This window comes from Lepisma saccharinum, chromosome 20, assembly GCF_977018435.1.
Source record: "Lepisma saccharinum chromosome 20, izLepSacc3.1, whole genome shotgun sequence".
NCBI classification, from domain to species: domain Eukaryota; kingdom Metazoa; phylum Arthropoda; class Insecta; order Zygentoma; family Lepismatidae; genus Lepisma; species Lepisma saccharinum.
In genome coordinates, this window is record NC_139248.1 from 13,144,179 (window position 1) to 13,167,265 (window position 23,087).

At 37.4% G+C, this 23,087-nt stretch overlaps 2 protein-coding genes and 1 non-coding gene across 3 annotated transcripts in view; 1 reads left to right on the forward strand and 2 right to left on the reverse strand.

Annotated features, from left to right (window-relative positions):
* The window catches only part of LOC146003828 (uncharacterized), a 110,243-nt gene that overhangs the window by 75,728 nt on the left and 11,428 nt on the right, over window positions 1-23,087 (reverse strand). Inside the window, exons 2-3 of the mRNA XM_083142253.1 lie at window positions 10,179-10,320; window positions 3,194-3,252 (exon numbers count right to left, since the gene is read on the reverse strand). Coding sequence (XP_082998379.1) covers window positions 3,194-3,252; window positions 10,179-10,319 — 200 coding nt within the window. The 5' untranslated portion in view covers window position 10,320. The remainder of the gene's footprint in view (window positions 1-3,193; window positions 3,253-10,178; window positions 10,321-23,087) is intronic.
* TRNAK-CUU (transfer RNA lysine (anticodon CUU)) lies at window positions 19,576-19,648 on the forward strand. The gene has a single exon. It is a non-coding gene; the product is annotated as a tRNA-Lys (tRNA).
* LOC146003829 (protein GVQW3-like) lies at window positions 20,982-21,485 on the reverse strand. Its single transcript, XM_083142254.1, has one exon. The coding sequence runs from the start codon at window positions 21,483-21,485 to the stop codon at window positions 20,982-20,984; it is 504 nt and encodes a 167-aa protein (XP_082998380.1).

Here is a 23,087-nt window from a genome sequence, read left to right on the forward strand (position 1 = left end):
AATTGGTTTAGAATAGTCAATAACTTCCCAGTAACTAAATGTTAAAATTTTTAACACTGCTCATGTTAATCTAATGCTGACTGTTGTGACACATTTTCGTATTATATTTTTCGCAAAGTGTACAATTTAATAAAATTAATACATGTATACATTTAAAAATATCTTACTTCTTCCTTCTTATTTTTGATTCAATGAATCAATTTATCTAAATTGGCGTTTTGTAAGTGATATTGAAAATAAAACCTATTCATTTTTGCGATGGATATTTCAACTTATCTCAGAGGGAGGGAAAATTTGTATGAAAAGAGACATTTTGTACCTAGGAAAAGAAAATGTGATTCATTGGTTGTGGCAACACTAACTCAATGTATTGTTTTGGCCAATAGTGAATACTTCTTAAGTAACATAGCTTTTAAATACCTAAAATAAACGTATCAGTTGTAATGATTTTGTACATTGGTAGTTGCAAATTTTGTTGAAGGGTACAAAGTAAAATGTAATGGAATATAAATATATTGTTCTATATCTTACATATTTTGCTTGTAAAATTGTTGTACTCGTTTATTTGTCGTAGTGCTGTATTAATTAGGTTTCATACTGTGCTTGGCACTTAAAAGAAAATAATTATAATTAACGACATACGCAGCGGCATACAAAAGATCGCTGGACATGTCAAAATATTGTAATTATTAATGACGATTAAAATAAATAATACCGCGCAGATACACTCATATCATTCCGTACAAAATTCCCGAACACGCTACTGGTACAATTTGACGTCATTTCTTGTCAACCAATTCCCTCTCACCGTCAGTTATTGGCCCCTCGTGGGTACCTGTGCGTACTCGTCTTGTTCCCGTGCAAGCTGAGACTTGCTCCGCACGGAGAGGGGAGAGAACTATAGTTCAAATCACAAACCCTGACACCTTCTGTAAACAAAACCACCTGCATGCAGAAAGCATTGCAAACTCATAGAAGTAAAATAATCCACACGAAAATCCAGCGTTGTTACAGGATTCATTACGTAAGGTAAAACAATGGCAAATTTGTAGTATGGGATACGCTGCCGCAAATGACGTCTCACTTTAAACCCAATGCTCTTTCTTTTTTTTTACTTATTGCTTCACCTTTATGGTTAACTCTTTGCACCAGTAATCATTTCCCATAAATTTGGCTTCTTTCTTTAAATATAATTTACTTGCATTTTTTAGACAAAATGATATAACATGGTAATGTATATTTCTAAGGTTTGATATAGATAGGAGTGTATTTGAAATTTGTTTGTACATTTTATGTAAATTGTATCTTACGTAAATAAAATATATAATGGGCATAAACAGCCATATGCATTGCTGTAAGTCCAATAAATATATTGATGATGATCAAAACAAGACAAAAAGTTCGAAAATTTATTGCGGTTGGAAACTTTGACAAGCATCCTAATAACGATTTTTGTTCCGCCAAATATAGTGCACTTCGTAAAATAACTTGGTGACATGGCAAGGCACGATAAGTGTGAACATTTTGTAGTAATATAACTTTCAATGAGCTTAGAGATTTGTGTACATAATGATATTTTATAACATTGGTTATTTTCTAAAAATAATCATGTGAACAGCAAGGAAGTAGTGCAACTTAGTAATATTGCCTGACTTAGCCTTAGAAAAATAACATGCCGAGTTCTATGCGTGAGGGAAAGTCTCCGTTTACTCCGAGCTTGTTTTCAAAACACCAGCAAGGACAGCCTTTGAAAAGGGGTGAGAAACAGATTCTACTCAATATTTATGTAACGTTCTGTCAGTAGTATCCTGAGAAACCAGTAAATGAAGTGGTTAAGTTGGTATCCCAGTGCAGTGGTGTGTCAGTGTCTGCAGTTTTAAGGTTTATTAAAGAGAGAATGACCGGGAGAGTAACAATGTATGCGGCTGCATATTCGTCTGATGTTTTGAGAACGGGTTCTCACATTCAGACGCTCTTATATAAAATGAATAGGTGCAGCGAACTATGAGTGTAACAGCAGATGATTGCGGTCATGGATCAGCTGACGCGGAGTGATACATCGAATCGGTGAGACCGTTTGTTTACAGAAGGTCTCAGGGATGGTGATTTAGACCTTAGGTTATTTGTCGCGAGGTGTGATACCAAGCACGTTTGTGTAGAGGTTCTTTGACAAGAGAGGGAGACTTTGACTGTTCTCTTGGCGCCCATTGAGCGTGGCTGTGGCTGCTGTAGTCTTTTGGGCATGGTTCTAAGTATCAAGCTTTTGTGTAGCTGTCGATGTAATTTGAGATTCGTTATCGAAAAGCGAAAGTTTCTCCGCTCATGTCATTTTTCAGATTACCCGTTTTCGACCGGGAGTTGTTTCTTAATCGAATCGGTAAAACAAGAGGATTAAGGACGCGTATCGCATTAACACTACCCGTTGGAGAAGAGCCAAATACTTTGTTGCGCGGTTAACGTTGTCGATTCGCCACTGTCAAGGTGGTATGTTATTTAATCTGGGATTAAAGGGGCAGTGGGCACAGGAATCACAATTTCAGTAAGTTTAAGAACTGCGTATAATTAGTTTGTCATATTTTCAGAGCAAGTTCGTTTCTTTTCGCGTGACTATTTTTAATCAAGAAAAAGAGAACACAGGCCGACACATTTTAAACTTTTTAATGCAAAATAAATTAAGGGAAATGAATTATTTCCAGCATAAAAAAATTAAATTTGAAATCTATGAAATGTATATTTGATACCTCTTGTTACTAGATTAATAGTCACCAGGTACTATTGTGTGTATGCACGATGTATTATCTGTAATTCAAGGGTACCGGTGAAAAACAATTGAAGTACACTTTTTAACTTCTTACAGGAATGCAATTTGAAGTTTGAAAATGCCACAGAATAAAGCAGAAAAACATTTTTTTGATGCTGGTTTATGTGGAACTACGAGCGTTTTCTCCTAAAATTAGGCATGTGGTGTAGTACACCACCCCTAGAATAGAATGGTATCAAAATCTGAATTTTCTCCAAAAGTGGACTTTCATGGTTTTACTTCTGTACCATTCAATTGTATACCATGAATATGGTTTTTGAAAGGATTATTATTGAAGTAAGTAACCTTATGGTAAAATCATTATCTTTTTAGACGCACATACGTGCACACACTGACACGCACCATGCGTCACACACACACTCTCCCACTTACCTTTCCCACAACTTCAGATCTTCGTCTACTAACGTTGGTAAACAATGTTGCGGATTGATCTGAAAAGGTAAACAATCTTATGTTTCATGTGTCTAATAGTATATTACAAGAAATCATACTTTATCAAAAATATTGTTCTTTAGCTTATGCATGTGGACACAATGTGGAACTACCGTGCGTCCATTTCGATCTTCAGCCGAGAGATCGGGAGAAGCGTGGCGGGCGGCGCTGACGGAGATGCCGACATTTGCGGCCTTTAATGCCCGCTTATTTTTATGGACATATGCAGACATTTATATAAATATTGCAAAACGAGCACTAACCTGTGTTATAACACGCAAAAGTTCTTTCTGTAATTCATCCAAGTTCTGCCCTTATATACACAAATAAATACGCAATAGAAACAATGTTAAGAGCCACAGATAATACAGCATTTTAATCATAGTTTTGACCAGGAACGTCCTGCTTAAGTTTATATCCTTGAAAGAGTTTTGTGGCCATGGGAATCGTTTGGAGGTTTCGAATGTGCAACACTGTATCAATATTACGCTGCAGACGAAACCGTAAAAAATTGAATGGTTTTCGTGAGCTTCCTTGCAATATCCGAGCTCGAGTTTTTTTGTTCCTTCGCGACTAGATGAAGACCGAGTTGTGAATATAGTGGCGAGCAAATGTAAACCAAGAGCGTGTTAATTTCGTACTGTGCGCAAGAGTGCTATTCTTGGTTACTTGCAGTTACTTGTTTGTGTTATTGCAGTATGTATGTGTGTTGTGTCAGTGAGACAGACGATTGGAATGCCAGCTTCAAGGTTCACGTTAGAACAAAGATTTTTTATGTATGACACGTACGTGAAAACAGACTCGTGTCGAGACGTGTGTAGGCAATTTGTACAGAAATTCCCAAGCGTTTCACCTCCACATAGAGATACGGTTAGACATCTTGTCCTTAAATTACGAGAAACTGGATCGTTAAATTTTAAAACACCTAAGCAAAACGACGGATTCTAACCGAAGCAAAACTCGATGATATTGGTGCAGCGTTAGAACGTTCTCCAACCAAACCTCTACGCCGTGTTTCACAAGAGGTGGGCGTGTCAAAATCATCGGCACATACAGCCACTAAGCTACTAAAATTAAAACCGTAATCTTATAACACAGGTTAGTGCTCGTTTTGCAATAACTAACTAACTAACTCTCTAGCCTTCTTAAACCCGAAGGTTCATGGCTGCAGCAACACAGGCCTTCCATCTGTCCCTATCTTGAGCAAGATCTATATACTCTTTTCCATCCCTACCGATTTCCTTTAGGTCCATCTCAACGTTGTCCCTCCATCTTCGTCTTGGCCTTCCTACAGGTCTCTTACCATCTGGTTTCCCAACAAGAATCCTGTAAACTCCTCTTTCCTCTCCCATTCGTGCCACATGGCCTGCCCACCTAAGTCTTCTTGATTTAATTATTCTAATAATATCTGGACATGAATACAAATTATGTAGTTCTAAATTATGTAACCTTCTCCACTCACCTGTCTCCTCATCCCTTTTAGGTCCAAATATTTTCCTAAGAATCTTATTTTCAAATACTCTCAATTTATGTTCCTCTTTTAATGTAAGGGACCAAGTTTCACACCCGTATAATACTACAGGCAAAATTACTGTTTTGTATATTTTAACTTTTAGTTTCTTAGATATTAAACGAGAAGACAAAAGTTTATGAAGAGAGAAGTAACATGCATTTCCTGAATTAAGCCTACTTTTTATTTCCTCTTTAATATAATTTTCATTTGTTAATATTACTCCTAAGTATTTGAATTTGGAAACTGGTTCAAACGAGTTGTTATCAATAATTAGATTTTGATTATTACCTAACACTTGGTTTCGGCCTGTAAGCATATATTTAGTTTTCTCTTTGTTAACTTCCAAACCTATCTCTCTAGCAGTTTTGAAAAATATTTTAGCATTATTCTTAATCGTATTTATATCATCCCCCAGTAAGTCTACATCATCTGCATATGCTAACAACTGAGTCACACCATTTAATTTTAGTCCTTCTTTAGTTTCTTTTACCTTCCGAACAGCATATTCTAAGGCAAAATTAAAGAGCAATGGAGATAATGCATCTCCTTGTTTTAACCCATCATGAATTATAAATTTGTCAGACATATTATTACCCACACGAATTTTACTTTCTGTTTCACTGGTGCATATTTTTATCATACTAACAAGCTTCTTAGGTATTCCAAACTCTACTAATATATTATATAATTTATCTCTTTTGACCGAATCATATGCTTTTTTGAAATCAATGAATAGCTGATGGACATTTTGATTATATTCCCACTTTTTTTCAAGTGTCTGTCTGATGTGAAAAATTTGATCTGTAGTTGATCTGTTACGTTTAAATCCACATTGATAATCACCTATAATTTCATTAGCATATGGGGTTAGTCTTGTTAAAAGAATGTTAGACAATATTTTGTATGTTGTTGAGAGTAGAGAAATTCCACGGTAATTATTGCAGTTCATTTTATCACCTTTTTTAAACACAGGAACAATTATGGATTCTTTCCACTGTTGAGGGATTTCTTCTTTATTCCATATTAAACAAATTAATTTATGAATTTGACATATTAATGAATTTCCACCATATTTAATTAACTCAGCTGGTATTAAATCAATGCCAGGTGCTTTGTTATTCTTAAGCCTTTTAATAGCATCTTTAACTTCAGTCAAGTTAGGTTCTGGAACTAAAGGTTCTGCTGTGTGTACTTCATTTACTTCTGATTTATCTCCTACATGGACATTTAAAAGGTCATTAAAGTAGTTCTTCCATCTATTTAGAATATCGCTTGGGTCAGCTAGAAAATCACCATCTTTATCTTTTATCAAGTTTACTTTAGGTTGCCACCCCTTTCTAAATTCATTTACACCTTTATATAAATCTCTGATATTTTTATTTTTGCTGTTTGTTTCAATTTCGTTAATTTTGCTTTTCAAGTAATCTCTTTTTTTACTTCTAAACGTGCGGTTAACTTCTCGCTTTATTCTATTATAATTGCTTAGATTTGTATCATCCGAGTTATTTAACCACCTAAGTCTAGCCTGATTTCTTATTTCTATTAGATTATGACATTCATTATCAAACCATGGCTTACTTTTTCTTGGTTTATGGTATCCTATAGTTTCTTTAGCTGCTGATTCTATTGCATTACGTATGTGCTCCCAATTCTTATTTACGTCTGTTTCATTTATATTTTCATCATCATTTAAATCCTGCAAAACCTCAAATCTATTTGAAAGTTTAATTTGGTAATCTTTCTTAATTCTTTCATCAGCAAACTTTCCTGTATCAAATTTTATAACTTTTAGATTTTGTTGCTTATGATTTATCACTGAGAGTCTTTCTCTTAATTTAGCAATTACTAAATAATGGTCACTGGCACAGTCAGCACCTCTACGTGTACGAACGTCAATTATACTAGTATGCCTTCTCTTATCAATGAGAATATGGTCTATCTGATTATGAGTTTTACCATCTGGAGAAGACCAGGTATATTTATGGATATCTTTATGTTTAAAAGTGGTACTTTTCACAATTAAATTCTTTGAGGTTGCAAAAGTAATCAATCTTATACCATTATCGTTACTTAATTCATGAAGACTTTCTTTACCAATCGTGGGTTTAAATGTCTCTTCTTTGCCAATCTGTGCATTACAGTCACCTAACAGAATTTTCATATCATACTGAGAAAATTTATCAAAGACCTGTTCTAACTCTGAATAAAAATCATCTTTAGTATTATCATCTTTATCTTCCGTTGGTGCATGTATGTTTATTAAAATAATTTTACACCACCTACCCTGTAAAACTGCATATGATATCCTATCATTAATAAATTCTATTGTTTTAAGAGCCGAGATAATTCTATTATTTATGAAAAAGCCTGTTCCAAAATTATGATTTTCAGTACCACCATAGAAAAAAGTATAATTTTTAGTTTTACAATTCCCTTCTCCTGGCCACCTAACTTCCTGGACAGCTACTACATCTAATTTATACTTCACTATCTCATTAACTGTACACTGAAATGCCCCAGGCCGGTAAAGGCTCAGAACATTCCAGGTGCCTAATTTAATATCCGTATTCCTAACGTAGATCTTATCCTTAGTCCAGGGACCTCCCAAAGTAGTCCCCACCCGGAGATCCGAACGGGGGACTATTTTACCTCCGGAATATTTTACCTTGGGAACATCCATGGCCTTATATTTCTGTTTCTTGACATGGCTTTTTACAGTGCAGAGTTGTCAGCTCTACGCCTAACCCCCGATATGAATGGAGGAACTACTACACAAGACAAACACAAACATATTAGACAGCACAATTACTACACAAGACGAACACAAACACATTAGACAGCATAACTACTACACAAGACACACACAAACACATCACAACTACTACACAAGACACACACAAACACATCACAACTATAACACAATATAAACACACACACACACACACACACATAGATTTGTCTACCCTACCATGCGAGGACATGAGCAGATCACATACAATACGAGGACATAGCTCAACTGCAATTAGTAGCGCTCAAGAAAGACATTTTATTGAGATGAAACACCACGCGCGTCGGCATACTAAATGGCTAAATAATAACGAAGATATGACAACTTTTCTCCTTACAGGCATGTAACAGACATTACGAGGACGGTCCTCTAACTGTAGGTCATCTGTATAACCAAATGTACACCTGTGTTTTGTGTGCACAAAACCATATCGCTGCACATTCAAAAATTCGACTAGTAACATTGCAAATGGACATGGCATGTTTATTATTTTGGACCCAAGTTTCCTTTGTTTTATTGCGATTTCATCATGTCGCATGATTCGATTTACGAGGGCTATTTTTTTTCAACCTTCAATGTGGCAGAGAATCAAAACCACAGTGAATAACAAAATGGGTTTATAGACAAAAGTTACATACACATATAATCTACTTTTCAACATAATCACCAAGAAGATTCAGACATTTATCGAACTGACGCACCAGCAATCCAATACCCTCTGCAAAAAAAGGTGCCGCCTGTCTGCACGGTGTCCTGAAGCCATCCTCCCAACCACTTCTTCACTGCCGGGAAAAGGTGAAGGTCACTCGGTGCCAGGTATGGGATGCAGGGATGGTGATTAAACACTTCCCAGTGGAATGGTTGAAGAAGGTCTTGAGTTTGAGGCAGCAACATATGGTCGGGCATTGTCATGAAGCAAGCCAATGAAGACAGCATGCCTCTCCGTTTGTTCTGGATGGCTCTACGTAGTCTGCGGAATGTCTCACAGTATGCAGCCGTATTGATTGTGATCCCCAGCTCCATAAAGTCAACCAGTAACACACCTCGCATTTGGCGGGAGAGTCGATTGTAGCCGACACCTCTACATGCCCGTTGCTCAGCTTCAACTGAAGCGTTGACCTTGGCAGTGGTGGTGGGAGTGGCAAGGGGAACGCTAATCACGCTGCCCGATGCCTCACTTCCTAGCTCTTCACGGGTCACCTGGCGCGCCATCGGAGGTTGAAAAAAAAAAAAAAAATAGCCCTCGTATGTCTGTTAATACATACTGCGGAGTTTTAGCGATATTTACTGCCAACAGCCATTTGTTTACTATTGCCTTGGTTAAAAATGAATGCTGTTGTGGTTAGGTTCGACAGACCAGGTTTAGTTCTCTTAGCATCAAAATAAAATAAAAGGTTCTAAATTGCTCGTTTTGCAATATTTATATAAATGTCTGCATATGTCCATAAAAATAAGCGGGCATTACAGGCCGCAAATGTCGGCATCTCCGTCAGCGCCGCCCGCCACGCTTCTCCCGATCTCTCGGCTGAAGATCGAAATGGACGCACGGTATATAATGAATGGATATAGTCTGTGTACAACAAAGACGATATGGCTAAATGCTTGACCTTACTACGAAAAAAGAATCTAACCATAAAAATTGAATTCTTAAATGACTTTAGAAATATTTCGACAATGGCAAAAATGGATACAAGGAATTTAACACCAAACAATAATGAACATGTCTTTTCAGATGATATGCAAGAAAGAAAATATATTTAGGGTGTTACGGGTGCCTCTACTAAAATGTGTTGACATGTTTATTAGCCAATCTTTCGTGTTTCTGTTATCCGAATACCCAACTTATTGTCCATAGTTTACATGTCGTTATCTCTGATTTTAATGATACAGTGCTTCTAGATACCTTACAAGTGACAAACCTCCTGTAGTCACCAAAGGTACTCGAAGCAATAGTTCAATATATAGCTCACAGATGACACTAGTAACTATTATAAATTTTGTGTCGTCATTATTAGTAATTTGATATTCATAACATATATTTTTAAGTAATACATTACTATCGTGTTGCAAAATTATTATTTAATAATTCCAAAAATATTTTTAAAGTTGGTTAAAAAATTGAAGATTTTTTCTCGTGGACGTTCAATGAAAGTTATATTATCGTATGTAAGTCTGGGTGCGAGCTCTTAGAGAAAATTTTGTTTAACGTCCTAATGTGGGTATTGCAAATTCGCGTGTCTTAAGGACCTTCCAGACCGAAGCAACAGGGACAAGCGACCCGAGTCTATTCAGTCTATGAACATGCATTCACCGTGCATGATCTACCAACACACCGCGGCGACACGATAAGCGATATTAGGCTGCACGTGCAGTTTGTGTCGCTTCGGTTTAAAACTCTTCATTGATTTCTGTGGATTAGTTTCCAAGCGAGATTTGTCGCTTCGATCTGAAAGCTCCTTTAGGTTTGAATCCTACTTTAAAGACAAAATTTCATTTGTTTTCTATTTTGTTCCATCCACTCATCTCCGTCGTGACTAATCTAGTCAAATAAAAAAAAAAAGAAATCACATACAGGAAATTATGCATAATATGTACTAAATATAACATTTTCCTTGTAAACTTACTTCAATAAATTCTGGTGCTAATTGTTCGCCAGCCATTAGGTTCACGTCATGTAGGTTCAGCTCGACACCAAGAGCTCTGGCCACCAACGCCACAGACCTGCATGGCGCACTTAGCTGCAACCAGTATAAGTCAACGGACATCCTACGAATAAAATTAATTAAGAATTATAAATATTTTAGAAATTCACAAATATTAAATTTATCATTAAATTCGGATATTTCACAATCCCTTCTTTTGTATTGCATTATTCCTTTACGGCTAAAACTAGTATTACACTTGTGCATTCATTACGTATATGAACAACAATGGAGTATCCAAACTTCCATTTCCGTTTTCAAAAGTTAAAAATTCAATACATAAGGTAATGACTTTATTATGAGACTGAAACACATTTCTAAGGATTTTAGATGCTGTTTCCTCATTTCAAGATTTAGAAGGACCAATCGGATAGTTTACCTTCTTAAGTTGAAGAAAGTGCAAAGAATTGTTTTACTAAAGGCGAACATCAATAGATCGAGAATTTCAAAATTCAAAAGAACTAAAGTTCAATGTATCGAACACACCAAAATTCAAAAGACCGAACATATCAAAGTTCAAAACACCAAACGCACCAATAATTAAAAAAGACTGGACAAATCAAGGTTCAAAAAGAGCGAATGTACCTCAAGTACTGAAAGAGTTATTTTTATTTACCTTTTCACCGTAAAAAAGAACCTTTTAAATTAGAAAAACAATGTTTTTTGTTCAACCAAGAGCAAGAAATAATTTATCAGTCAATTTTTCCGTCATGTTTTTGAGAGAATGAAGAGGGTAAGTGATATATATACTATAAAATGTAATATTGTATATGGTAAACTGGCAGCTATGACCAATGTAATAGCATAGAATAGTTAGGTTATGGTCTAACCTAACCTAACCTAACCTAACTATTCTATGGTAATAGTCTGTGCATAGTTACAATGATGCACTTTGTTTACATATCCTGGTTGTATTGATTTATGTTTTAAAATGTAATCCACCTTCTTATCAGTTTAAATATACTTATTTATGAAGTTCCACTCTTGACATGTTTTTATGTTTATGTCAAATAAGAATAAGACATAACAGTAAGGGGGTGGAATGATGCTCCTATTGACATCTACAAATAACTACATATCAATTTTTAATTTAACGCATCACCCAGAGAGGTAAAATATAACTAAAAATTGGAATTCATACCAAGTCATTAATCTACCCCCGAATTAAAGCATAATGGTGATTTTAAAATATCGTAAAATAGCTGCTAATTTTATTGCGAGTTACTGAAGAAGTTAACTGAGAGTTACTTAAAGAGTAACAGTTAGTTTTAACTTCCACAGAGCTATAACAAGGTACCAATGCGTCACGGACTATCGTATAGGCAGGATTTTTTGGGGAAAGGGCTTTTATTTCGTTAACGTCGAAGAACTGAAGAAAGCTGCCGCGAATTTGGGTGGGGATAAATAGCGGGCGAGGTGTTTTCGTACAATCACACTCAACCTTCAGCCAATGGGCGCAGCTGTCATTCTGCTCGTCTACTCCACGTGGAGTCTCAGTCACATGACTGCGGATACGCTGCTGCCGTACTTTGCAACTTCAATGTGGAGACCGTGGGAAGGTGCTTGTGCGCGGAGGGACAAGGTAAATGTGTGGTAACACTGTGCGTTGAATGTGATAGTTGCAGCTGGTGGGCGCGCTCCGTGGACTTCAAAGCCAGCCGCTCGTTAACGTAGCTAGCGCGTCGACTTATAGCTGGGTTATGCACAATAAAATGTTGAAAGTTGTTCAAAGACAAGAATGATAATTAGGATCATTTTAATGTGGATTTTCATTTACCACTTTACGTCGACCTCTGTGGCAGAGTGTTTATCACAGCCCTCTACGACGTCAAGGGTCGCGGGTTCGAATTCCGGTCGGGTGTTCTTTGTGAGTATCCATCAATGTCAATTTAATCGTCATTGCTGTGATTATTTAAAAATATTCTAAATAATTGATTTATTAAGGTATTTTACTTCGCTTTTGCCACTTTTGGTTAATCGCGACGTTGAGGATGAATGGTGATAAGATTAAATGGATGAAAGGACATTCATAAACACACAAGGACGCCAGCGCACAACACTGGCCGTGAGTCGAGGCGCCAGAGCCTCGCTAGTCTGCAAATGTGCAGTCCAGGGTGCACTACGTTGAAGGGAGGTTGGCATTTGGGTGCCACTGTCACCTCTTACACGCCGCGATGCTAAATAACAAAAATAAAATCCCGATTTCCTCAAAATTTCTGGACGGCTGTTGCCCCATCAGCTCCCTCTCTGTGCACGCCATTGTTGTCATGCATGGCAGCCAATTTATGTAAACTCAGTATACAATGCAAACATTTACCAGCAACAATGGTGGAACTGTTTTCTCTTCTGCAACTAAAAAAAAAAAAAAGTCGTAACTCTCTGTGTCTGACACGATATCAATTCTTTCCCCGCTGTTCGTTTACTAAAGTACAAGGCATGAGGACACGTTGTCTTCTATGCTGCAAAACATGGGTTTGCTTCCAGACACGGTGCAATTTAAGGGAAATGTGTGGGAGCCGAGCAATTTCAAGTTGCACGGAATGCTCAGTGAAATCGATGATCCAAATGTCACTGGGTTTCGTGAAGCAGAAAAGAGGGTTATCTTAAGCACGCGAGAGTAACTGCTCTAAGATTATGCGCTCATTAATACTGCCAGACTTGTAACTTGGTTGCTACAGTGAGTTGAAGAACAGGGCTGTTTTCAATATTTATAGTGTTTTTCCGCTGTTTCCTATAGGGCTCAGCCGATACCGACGCCGATGTATCAGTATCGGCCGATATCAGTGGTATTGGTATCGGTATCGGAAAGTATCGGTTGGATTTATTTACCGATACCGATTTTGGTTTTTCACGGGCTTCTCGAAAACAACGAGCGACACTTTCGCGGTGTTTCATTATCCTGGAAATTATGCAAAATTCGAAGTTTCTTTTCATTTTGCACTAGTTTTGTGGAAAAAAGCTTAGTTTGTGATAACGTAACATGTAATTCAATATTGTGATGTAATTCCTTGTGCGAAAAAATAATTTTGTGATAACAACATGTAATTCAATATTGTGATGTAATTCTTTGTGTGAAAAACTTAATTTTGTGATAACATAACATGTAATTCAATATTGTGATGTAATTCTTTGTGTGAAAAAAATTAATTTTGTGATAACGTAACATGTAATTCAATATTGTGATGTAATTCTTTGTGTGAAAAAACGTAATTTTGTGATATTGTAACATGTAATTCAATATTGTGATGTAATTCTTTGCGTGAAAAAACTTAATTTGGTGATAACGTAACATGTAATTCAATATTGTGATGTAATTCTTTGCGTGAAAAAACTTAATTTTGTGATAACGTAACATGTAATTCAATATTGTGATGTAATTCTTTGCGTGAAAAAACTTAATTTTGTGATAACGTAACATGTAATTCAATATTGTGATGTAATTCTTTGCGTGAAAAAACTTAAGTTTGTGATAACGTAACATGTAATTCAATATTGTGATGTAATTCTTTGTGTGAAAAAATCTAAAATATGCAATATTTCAATATAATTCAATATTATAATGTAATTCTTTAATATTTTACAGCACAAATCTTGGTAAATTGATGAATATAATTAGAGTGGAATGCTTATACACTAATATTAACTTTTAATTGTTACAATTTTCAAGCGTCGGTATTGGTGAGAGTAATATAGGTATATCGACTCAGACTTAGTTTCTTGTTTTATGTCCATTACGTTTGTCTTCTGTTTAGTCACCTCCTCTCTCATGTTCGTTTATTTAACTTTTCTTTCAATATCTTCCAGCCATTGGCGTCGCCAGAGTTGTAGAGTTGATCAGACCGTGACATGAAATTAAATAGTACACCCAACGGCGAAAGAAACAGTAGGCGAATTGTCCACTACCATTTTAATTCGGTCTGTATTACGCAATGTGATGACAGTGAATTGAAATAAAGACGTCAATAAGCAGAGAACAATGCCTGCTTCGAACCAACATAGTTTCATTCCTTAAAACAACACAGGATATAGAAAAAAAACTAATGAAAATAGTGGTGGACAATTTGCCTACCATTATCTTTGCCGTTGACTGTACAATGGTGATAATAATTGGCTTCAATCTTACAGTATACAATTATTTATGTTTATTCTTTTAATAGGAAACATTACATACATGATATAAACATTTGATCATCACTGTTTATGATTTTTACACATGCCCAATATAAAATTGTGTATAATATTTTCTTCAATTGATTCAGCGAGACTTATAAGAAACCAACTAAAAATTGCAGTTTGTGATTTACGTGTCTTTTCCAGAATACACTAGAATTATTATTGCTTTAATTATAAGCTAATCATAAAATATAATTTTATTGTTTTTTAACCGTTTCCTGCAGAAATAAGCATTTATGAGCACTTTCAACTTTAGTTAAATAGCTCATCAAGGTATATAATACGAAGTATAACCTTTCTTCTTACCATTAGAAGTCTGGAAAAGAATATGCATTTCGCTCTAGTAATTACCGTTGACGCACTGGTACAGTATGTGAATCATATGTAGCCCCTTCCCCCGGAGTAAAAAATTGGCAAGCAGAGGGGGAAATTCCCCCTCAAATACAATCTCAGGTCAACGACTCGATTGTTTCAGAATATAATTTAAACTGAAAATCATGTTTCGATCACCAGGCTTACCCATAATCGTAATTTCAGCTGTAAGAAATGCGGGGTAAAAAAGAACTGAAGGTTTCTAAGCCACAAGAAACTCAACGATCGAGAAACAATTGACGGTGCTATTTCCGTATTGCGTGACCCGTCTTGAGTAGAAAAAAAATGTGGTTTCGGTTGCATGATCTTTTCTTTTTCTTCATCTTCTCTCCTTGATACCTCTTGCAATGTTAAAAGCTACCTGTGTCCTTTTTCTTCATCCACGTGTAGTATTGCTCCGTGCGTAAGGACTTGTAATATTTCTTTTGTTCGAAGGCGATCCATCAAACAATGACATGATACAAAGCGCCATGCAACGTGGACGTGGCGAGTTATAAAATATAAACTTCTCTTAGTAGTCTACATACCGATTGTTGCATGCGTACTTGGTGGCGGCGGAATCATATTGTTGTTTGGAATTCAACTTTAAAAGCTGAAACATTATAGCCCCTATAACAAGTCCATGTGTAGTATGTACTGTTGTGTAGCTATTACAATTTGTTAAATTTGATCATTTAAATCTTCATTTTTGAATGAATAAATCGTAATTTATTTATTTTCCCGCCCTTTGCATGGCTTGCATAACCCCCTCCTACTTCGCTACACATTTTAACATAAGGTGTAGTGCAGGCAGGGGTGCCCACAGGGGGGAATTTTTTTTTGTGGGGGACAAAATTTTATAGTTTAGCTACCAATTCTATATATCTTCACTCAAAAATGGGGGGGATCGTTTCGTTTGATTGACTTGTTCAGTGGCGCAACCACAGGGGGGCAGGGGGCATTGCCCCCCCAACCTTGGTCGGAAATGAGTTCTAGGGGGGCCAAGGGGGCAAACATTGAGGGCCAAGTTTACCTGCAGGGGGCAATTACCGCCCAGAACTTCACATTTTATGCAAATAAAAATACTTTTCGTAAAAATCTTCTTGTTCGCTTCGCTCGCAATGCCTGCTTTTCTTAATCTTATCAAGTTAAGACCCGTAGCTAGGGGACAACGGGAGACGGCCCTGAGTGCCGAACGATCTAAATGAAAAAAAAGTTGTAAAATTGAATGATTGATTTGTGTTTTTTTAAGTTTACTTTTTGCACAGAAAGGCTAATTGAGACTGGACCTATAGTTTAAAGTGGGTTCCGTCCGAACCACTATGTGCCTCCACGGGGTATCGAACCCGGGACCCCTTGATCACAAGGCGACGATGTTACCACTACACCATCGGGGAGGCACAATAGTTGTAAATTATATAATGCCATGGAGTACCGTGAAATTATTTTGCACCCTATTAAATTCATATTAATTTCAGCCTGCAAAATAATTGGATCCAAAAAATTTCTTGCTCGCTTCGCTCGCAATTATTATTTCTTCGCTGTAATGCATCGTAAATCACCAGACAGAGAAATAAGACTTGTCTTAATTGATTGTGTTTTAAATGGATGAACAATTGTTTGGAGGAAAGGGAGCGTGCACAATTCAGATACAATTTATGTAATTTTTGCTGTTGGTTTATTGTGAGATGGATGAATTGGTTGTGTAATGTATTTAAATATTATATGCTGTATATACTATTTATTAAAGAAGCTTTGAATTCGTACACAATTTAGTGTCCACGGCTTGGACATGGATGTTTGTGAGTGTCCATTCATCAACTTCACCATATCATCACTCATCCCCATCTTCGAAAATTAGCCAAAAGTGGCACAAGAAGCGAATTAAAATAAAGCAAATCAATAATAATAATAATAATAATAGTTATAATAACATTATTTTCATTAACATTATTATTATTAAAATTATTATTGGTACTTTTATCCTGGTACTTGCCCCCCCCCTCCCAGACAAAAAAATCGTGGTTGCGCCTCTGGGCTTGTTATTGATTTTGCAAATCAATAATAATAATAATAATAATAATAGTTATAATAACATTATTTTCATTAACATTATTATTATTAAAATTATTATTGGTACGTTTATCCTGGTACTTGCCCCCCCTCCCAGACAAAAAAATCGTGGTTGCGCCTCTGGGCTTGTTATTGATTTTTAGTTATGGTTATTATGTACAGTTGTTCTAGCTGCCTGTGGTGATCGCGGCGATGGGATTGAAATGAAACACGATCTCTTTATGCCTTTAGAATTGATTTGGAAAGGGGAGAGGACGTGCTCTTTGCATTAATACAAGGTTAATCAAGCAGACAAACTTTTAAGAATAAGGTTCAGCACACTAACAATTTTAAAAGTGGTGCAAAATTAGGAAATTATCAATATATTTGCTGAAACAACTTTACAACGTCAGAAGTTATCATCATTTATGTAAAATGTTATTTCAATTAATGTCAAAACTCAAAGTAATATACAATATACATTGCTAAAATATATCTGAATGTTATTGTTCCGCAAATTTTGGCTGACGGAAAAAGAATTGAGTACATAATTGTGCATAAAGGGGGGAGGAATCTTCTACACTTTGGGGGGGAGTACCCCTGAGTGCAGGTTCATCCCAGTGTCAGGTTGGTGCAACGAAAACATGTTTAACCAAGTAACGAAATGCGGTGTTCAAGTTTAAATGATTGAACAAATGCCTGTCTGTAGCTTTCATCGTTCATTTGATTGGTTAGCACGTACCATGTGATTATGCACCACACCCTACACCGCTCCAGAACGTGGTGCAGACAACAGTACACTACGTGACACCAAGTCAACGAAGTTGACGACTTGGTGTTTCAAATTGTAACCATTTTTCCATGGTGCCCCACCCGAGATTTCTGGAAAGAGTTAATGTAATTCGAATGGTGCAGTTGTATAGATATTTCATAACAAAAAGTATTGTTTTCTGTGACATACAGGCCGTACAGTAAAACCTCGTTAATCCGGACTAATGGCGGGGAGGGGAATAAGTTGACCGGTTTAACGAAAGTCCGGATTAACTGAAATAACCTGAAAGAACAGTAGAAAGTGCATTAAAACTCCGTTTATAGCAACAAAACACGTTTATTATGGTGTATTTAAAGGCCTAAATACACTATACAGTACAGTACAAAGTCTGAACCAGAATTTCATCAGTGGTTGACTGCCTTTCCTTTGGGAAGTTCTCTTGTTAACTTCTAGCCACATTAAAACCTTGCATTCTGCTCTTTTTTTTTTCCTTTTGCCTTTGCCTGTCCGGATTAAGCTAAGTCCGGCTTATCGGGGACCGGATTAACGAGGTTTTACTGTATTATTATTAATATTATTTGAAGTTGGGTTACATTTAAGCCTACAGTCGATTTTGCACTGTTTATCTAACTATAAAAAACAGCTTTTTGCCCTACATTAATTAATGTTAAGTATACAGTTATGCAAATTGTATATAGATAGTATACAGAATATGGAAATTAGAAATGCATGTAATTAAAAAAAACAAGTAGTAGTAGTAGTATTAATAATCAACAAAAATAAAACAATAATAACAATAGTAAAATTTTCTGTGACTCTCCCCATCTCCCACCCTTGAGAAAAAATCCTGCGGCGCCCTTGGTCTAGACACCTAAGTGCAAAGAAAGTCAGAAATTGAAACTAACTAGACGGGACAAATACAATATCGATTGTTATTATCAATTGTGTAATTGCTATTGGTAGCCAGATAGATCAAGAAACTGGCACAGGAACGGGGGTGGAGACCTTTGATCCGAATTGTATCTCTTTTAGCCCCCTCAAATAATTTGAAAGATGCAAAGTGAAAGTTTATTTTGTCCACACGATAGAATCGAAACCATGGCAAACCTGTTTTATACTTTGTAAGAACTTTAAAAAATGTACAAAATGAGTGCAAACTGCAAAGCAATGAAAATTGGCTTAAAGATTACCTGTTTTGGAATTGTACATGTTTTAAAAGCATGTTAGAAATTATCTTGAAAACAGCCACAATTTTGTAAAAGAAAAGTCAATATTTTTTTTTGGTGAATGTTGCTATTTTGTTCGATCCGATCCCTCTCCTTCCCGAAGGCCGTGCCCTCTTATAATAAATAGTGCAAAATATTGTCTTTGAAATCAAATTACATGCTTGAGCGTTGAAATCAAATTACATTCTTGACATAGGCAATTGTATCGGCAGGCTTAAGAAGGGAATGAAGATCAAAAAATGGCAAAATGACCTTTTGTACTCGACATCATCGGAAAGAGTAGCTCTACACGTGAGTGTGAAGAAAGATATAAATAGCAGTCCCCAGAGGAAGATAAACAACCCTGAAATCAACGTAAGGTGTATGAAGGAATTGAACCCCTACCACTTATACACTTCTTTTAGATTTCTCATAAATTTAGTTTTTGGACTTATTCCCTTCTTAAACCTGCCGATTCAAATATTGAATGAAATTTACTTTCCAGGAGTTGGGACCTTGGCCCCTTGGTTCCCCCCTTTACGAACGCTAACGTCATCATTTATACTGATTTGCACTGCATGAGAAAGACAGAAATCGGTCCTACAGAGGAGATGCAACACAGTTTTGAAGCGAAAAAAGATCCACATGACATTTCGTAAATTCACATCTATTTGGAGAGCAACTCTTATCACAGAGGATCATATGTGATCATTGCAGTTCCAAAGTCTGTCCATAATATGTTAATTTCGAGCGTATATGTTCACAAGCCCGGCTAGCTCAGTCGGTAGAGCATGAGACTCTTAATCTCAGGGTCGTGGGTTCGAGCCCCACGTTGGGCGAATTTTTTTTACATGGTTTTTTCTTACTGCTTGTTGCATGGTCTCAAATGCTTGATAACATTGAATATTATTATTGACTTGATAATGATTGAAGAGGTTTTCTCGGGCAATCAGCCAGGTGATTTAAGGAAAGGATACCGAGTTTTCGAGAGCTAACGTCACTCATAGATGAGAGAGTGGCGTTAGCTCTCGAAAACTCGGAAGCCTATCCGGAAATCACCTGGCTGATTGCCCGAGAAAACATCTTCAATATTCGCCGCCAGGAAAACTTCAAGAATTATTTCTAGCATATATGCTGCCATCTAATATTTACTTTCTCGTTACACCTCGATACATGAAAATTCGAATCTGTTCGTTCAGAAAGTATACGTCACGTGAACAAGAACTTGCGACCTGATTGTGACGTATGAAAGATTTCCTCCCTGTGAAATTTGACGATCGGAAACTATCGAAAGGTAGGGTTGCGTGCTGATTCAATTCCGTGACGTATCTTCGTGAATACAAAGGGGAAAATGGAGCAACTCACGTAAGCTAAATAAAATATCTCCTTCTTTTTCGATTAGTTCTGTTTTCGAACATGATTTCATTCTGTGTTGCTGCAAAGTTATGTTGTAATCATAGGCGTAGCTACGAGGTGTGCCGGGTGTGCCTAGGCACACCCTAATGGGCTGCTTTATCAAAGAGAATTAAAGACAGATATTTCAATAAGAGAGAAAATAAGCGGCAGTTTGTAAGAAGTTGAAAATGTCATTACTTGGTACAAACGTGTGCATTATCGCTGATGAAACGAGTGTCTATACGAGGGGGTATCAAAAAGTTCGTGCAATCACCTGGAAGGAAACAACTTTGGACAAGTACAAAATCATGGTGGTATTAGTCCTTCTCTACATAGTCGCCATGCTTGGTGACACATTTCTGCCAGCGGTCTTTCACCTTGCGTAAGCCGTTTTTATAGAACACTGCATTTTTGGCCTGAATCCACTGTTCCACCTCAGAAATGACATCATTCCTCGTGTCAAAGTGGCGTCCTTTCCACATTTCCGGAAAGAGGAAGAAGTCACTCGGTGCCAGGTCTGGGGAATATGGAGGGTGGGGCAAAATTTCGTATCCTAATTGAACTGTTTTCGAAATGGATGCATGGGCAGAATGGGCTGGTGCGTTGTCTGCCAATAGCAGGACTCCTTTTGTGAGCTTTCTTCGCCTTTTCACCTTCAATTTTTGACGTAACCGAGCTAGGAGATTACACTAATAGTCACTTGTGATTGTGTGAGCCTGTGTCAGGTAGTCCGTCAGGATGACTCCCTCATAGTCCCAGAAAACGGACAGCATCACCTTAGCAGCTGACTTTTGCACTCTTGCCTTTTTGGGGAGTTAAGAAGCTGTGTTTCCACTGCTTACTCATCTCCTTTGTTTCTGGGTCATAAAGGTACATCCAGCTTTCGTCCATTGTAACCAGTCTGCTGAAAAAATCCTCTTCATCCAGCTCACAGCGGCCTAACATCTTTAGTGCTTCTTCCTCTGTAGTCCTCTTCTGGAAAGAGGTGAGCAATTCTGGCACCCACTGTGCCGACACTTTATGAAGGTGCAACTGGTGATGGATGATATTCCAGATGGACCCATAACTAACACCGATTACAGACATCGCACTTTCAATCGTGATTCTCCTGTCTTCCATTATCATCTTCTTCACTTTCTCCATCAATGTGGCATCGTTTGTGAAGGACGGTCTCCCTGTCCTAGGGGCATCGGAAATTACCATGTGACCGGTTTGGAACTGCCGTTTCCATTTGAAATCCATGTCATAGGATGAGCTTTCCTCCCCGTACACTGCTTTCATCTCATCGTAAATTTGCATCGCTGCTTTCCCGTGGAGATGCAGGAATTTGATGACGCTCCGTGCCTCAATTTTGTAAATCACGACACTTTTCTTTATTCATCTGTCAATAAAGGATAGCAATAAACATCCAAAACAGACAAAAATTTGTGTGCTTGACCTAGAAGGACCATTGTACTACAATACACATATCCGAGGGGGTTTCTAGTTTGTTTCCTTCCAGGAGATTGCACGAACTTTTTGATACCCCTCGTAGTTTTTCGATTTTTTGATGTCATTGGAGAAAGAAGATATTTACTGCATTCTACTCTGTACTAGGGGTGGCCAGATCCGGATCCTGGCGGATCCGAAATCCGGATCCGGTTGGTTCCGGATCCTTAGGGATCCTAAAATTTTTCGGATCCGGATCTGCGGATCCGGAATTTTCAGATCCGGATCCGGATCCAGAACTTTCGGATCCGGATCCGGATCCGCGGATCCGGAATTTTCAGATTCGGATCCGGATCCAGAACTTTCGGATCCGGATTCAGAACTTTCGGATCCGGATCCAGAATTTTCGGATCCGGATCCAAAACTTTCGGATCCGGTACTTTCAGATCCGGATCAGGTACTTTCGAATCCGGATCCGGATCTGGAATTTTCGGGTCCGGATCCGTTTTGCCATCCCACATGCGCTTCTTTGGAAAGTAAGAATCTGCTTATAACATATTGTTACCTGCTAATATACATATATATATAATATACATACACACATATATATAGTGTGTGTGTGCGCGTGTGCGATTTATAATTAATTAATACACTTACTAGGGAGGTCTAAGTCTCCCCCTCCGATTTCCATGAAACTTGGCAGGTGTATAGAGGCCCCCCCCTCAAATGTCAAGATGAGGAGAAATTGAAGTGGGGATCTGACCCCGAAACCACGTAAATATGGCATATGAAGAAACAGGGGGCATAGGGCCTCTCTATACACCTGTCAAATTTCATGGGAATCGGAGGGGGACACATGGGTCAGATCCTTACTTCAATTTGTCCTCATCTTGATATTTGAGGGGATTTCGCCCCCTGAAACAGTTTTTAGCTGAAACAAAAAAAACACGTAATTCTTCCTTCGGGCCCCTCTATACACCTGCCACGTTTCATGGAAATTGGAGGGGAACACAGGGGTCAGATCCCCACTTCAATTTGTCCTCATCTTGACATTTGAAGGTTGCCCCGTAGAACAAATTTTTTGCCGAAACAAAAAAACACGTATTTCTTCATTTAGGCCCGTTTATACACACACCTGCCAAGTTTCATGGAAATCGGAGTGGGACACAGGGGTCAGATCCTCACTTCAATTTGTCCTCATCTTGACATTTGAGGGGGTTTTGCCCCCTAAAACCGTTTTTTAGCTGAAAAAAAAACACGTATTTCTTCCATTGGGCCCCACTATACACCTGCCAAGTTTCATGGAAATGGGAGGGACACAGGGGTCAGATCCTCACTTCAATTTGTCCTCATCTTGACATCTGAGGGGGTTTTGCCCCATAAAACCGTTTTTTAGCTGAAAAAAAAAACACGTATTTCTTCCATTGGGCCCCACTATACACCTGCCAAGTTTCA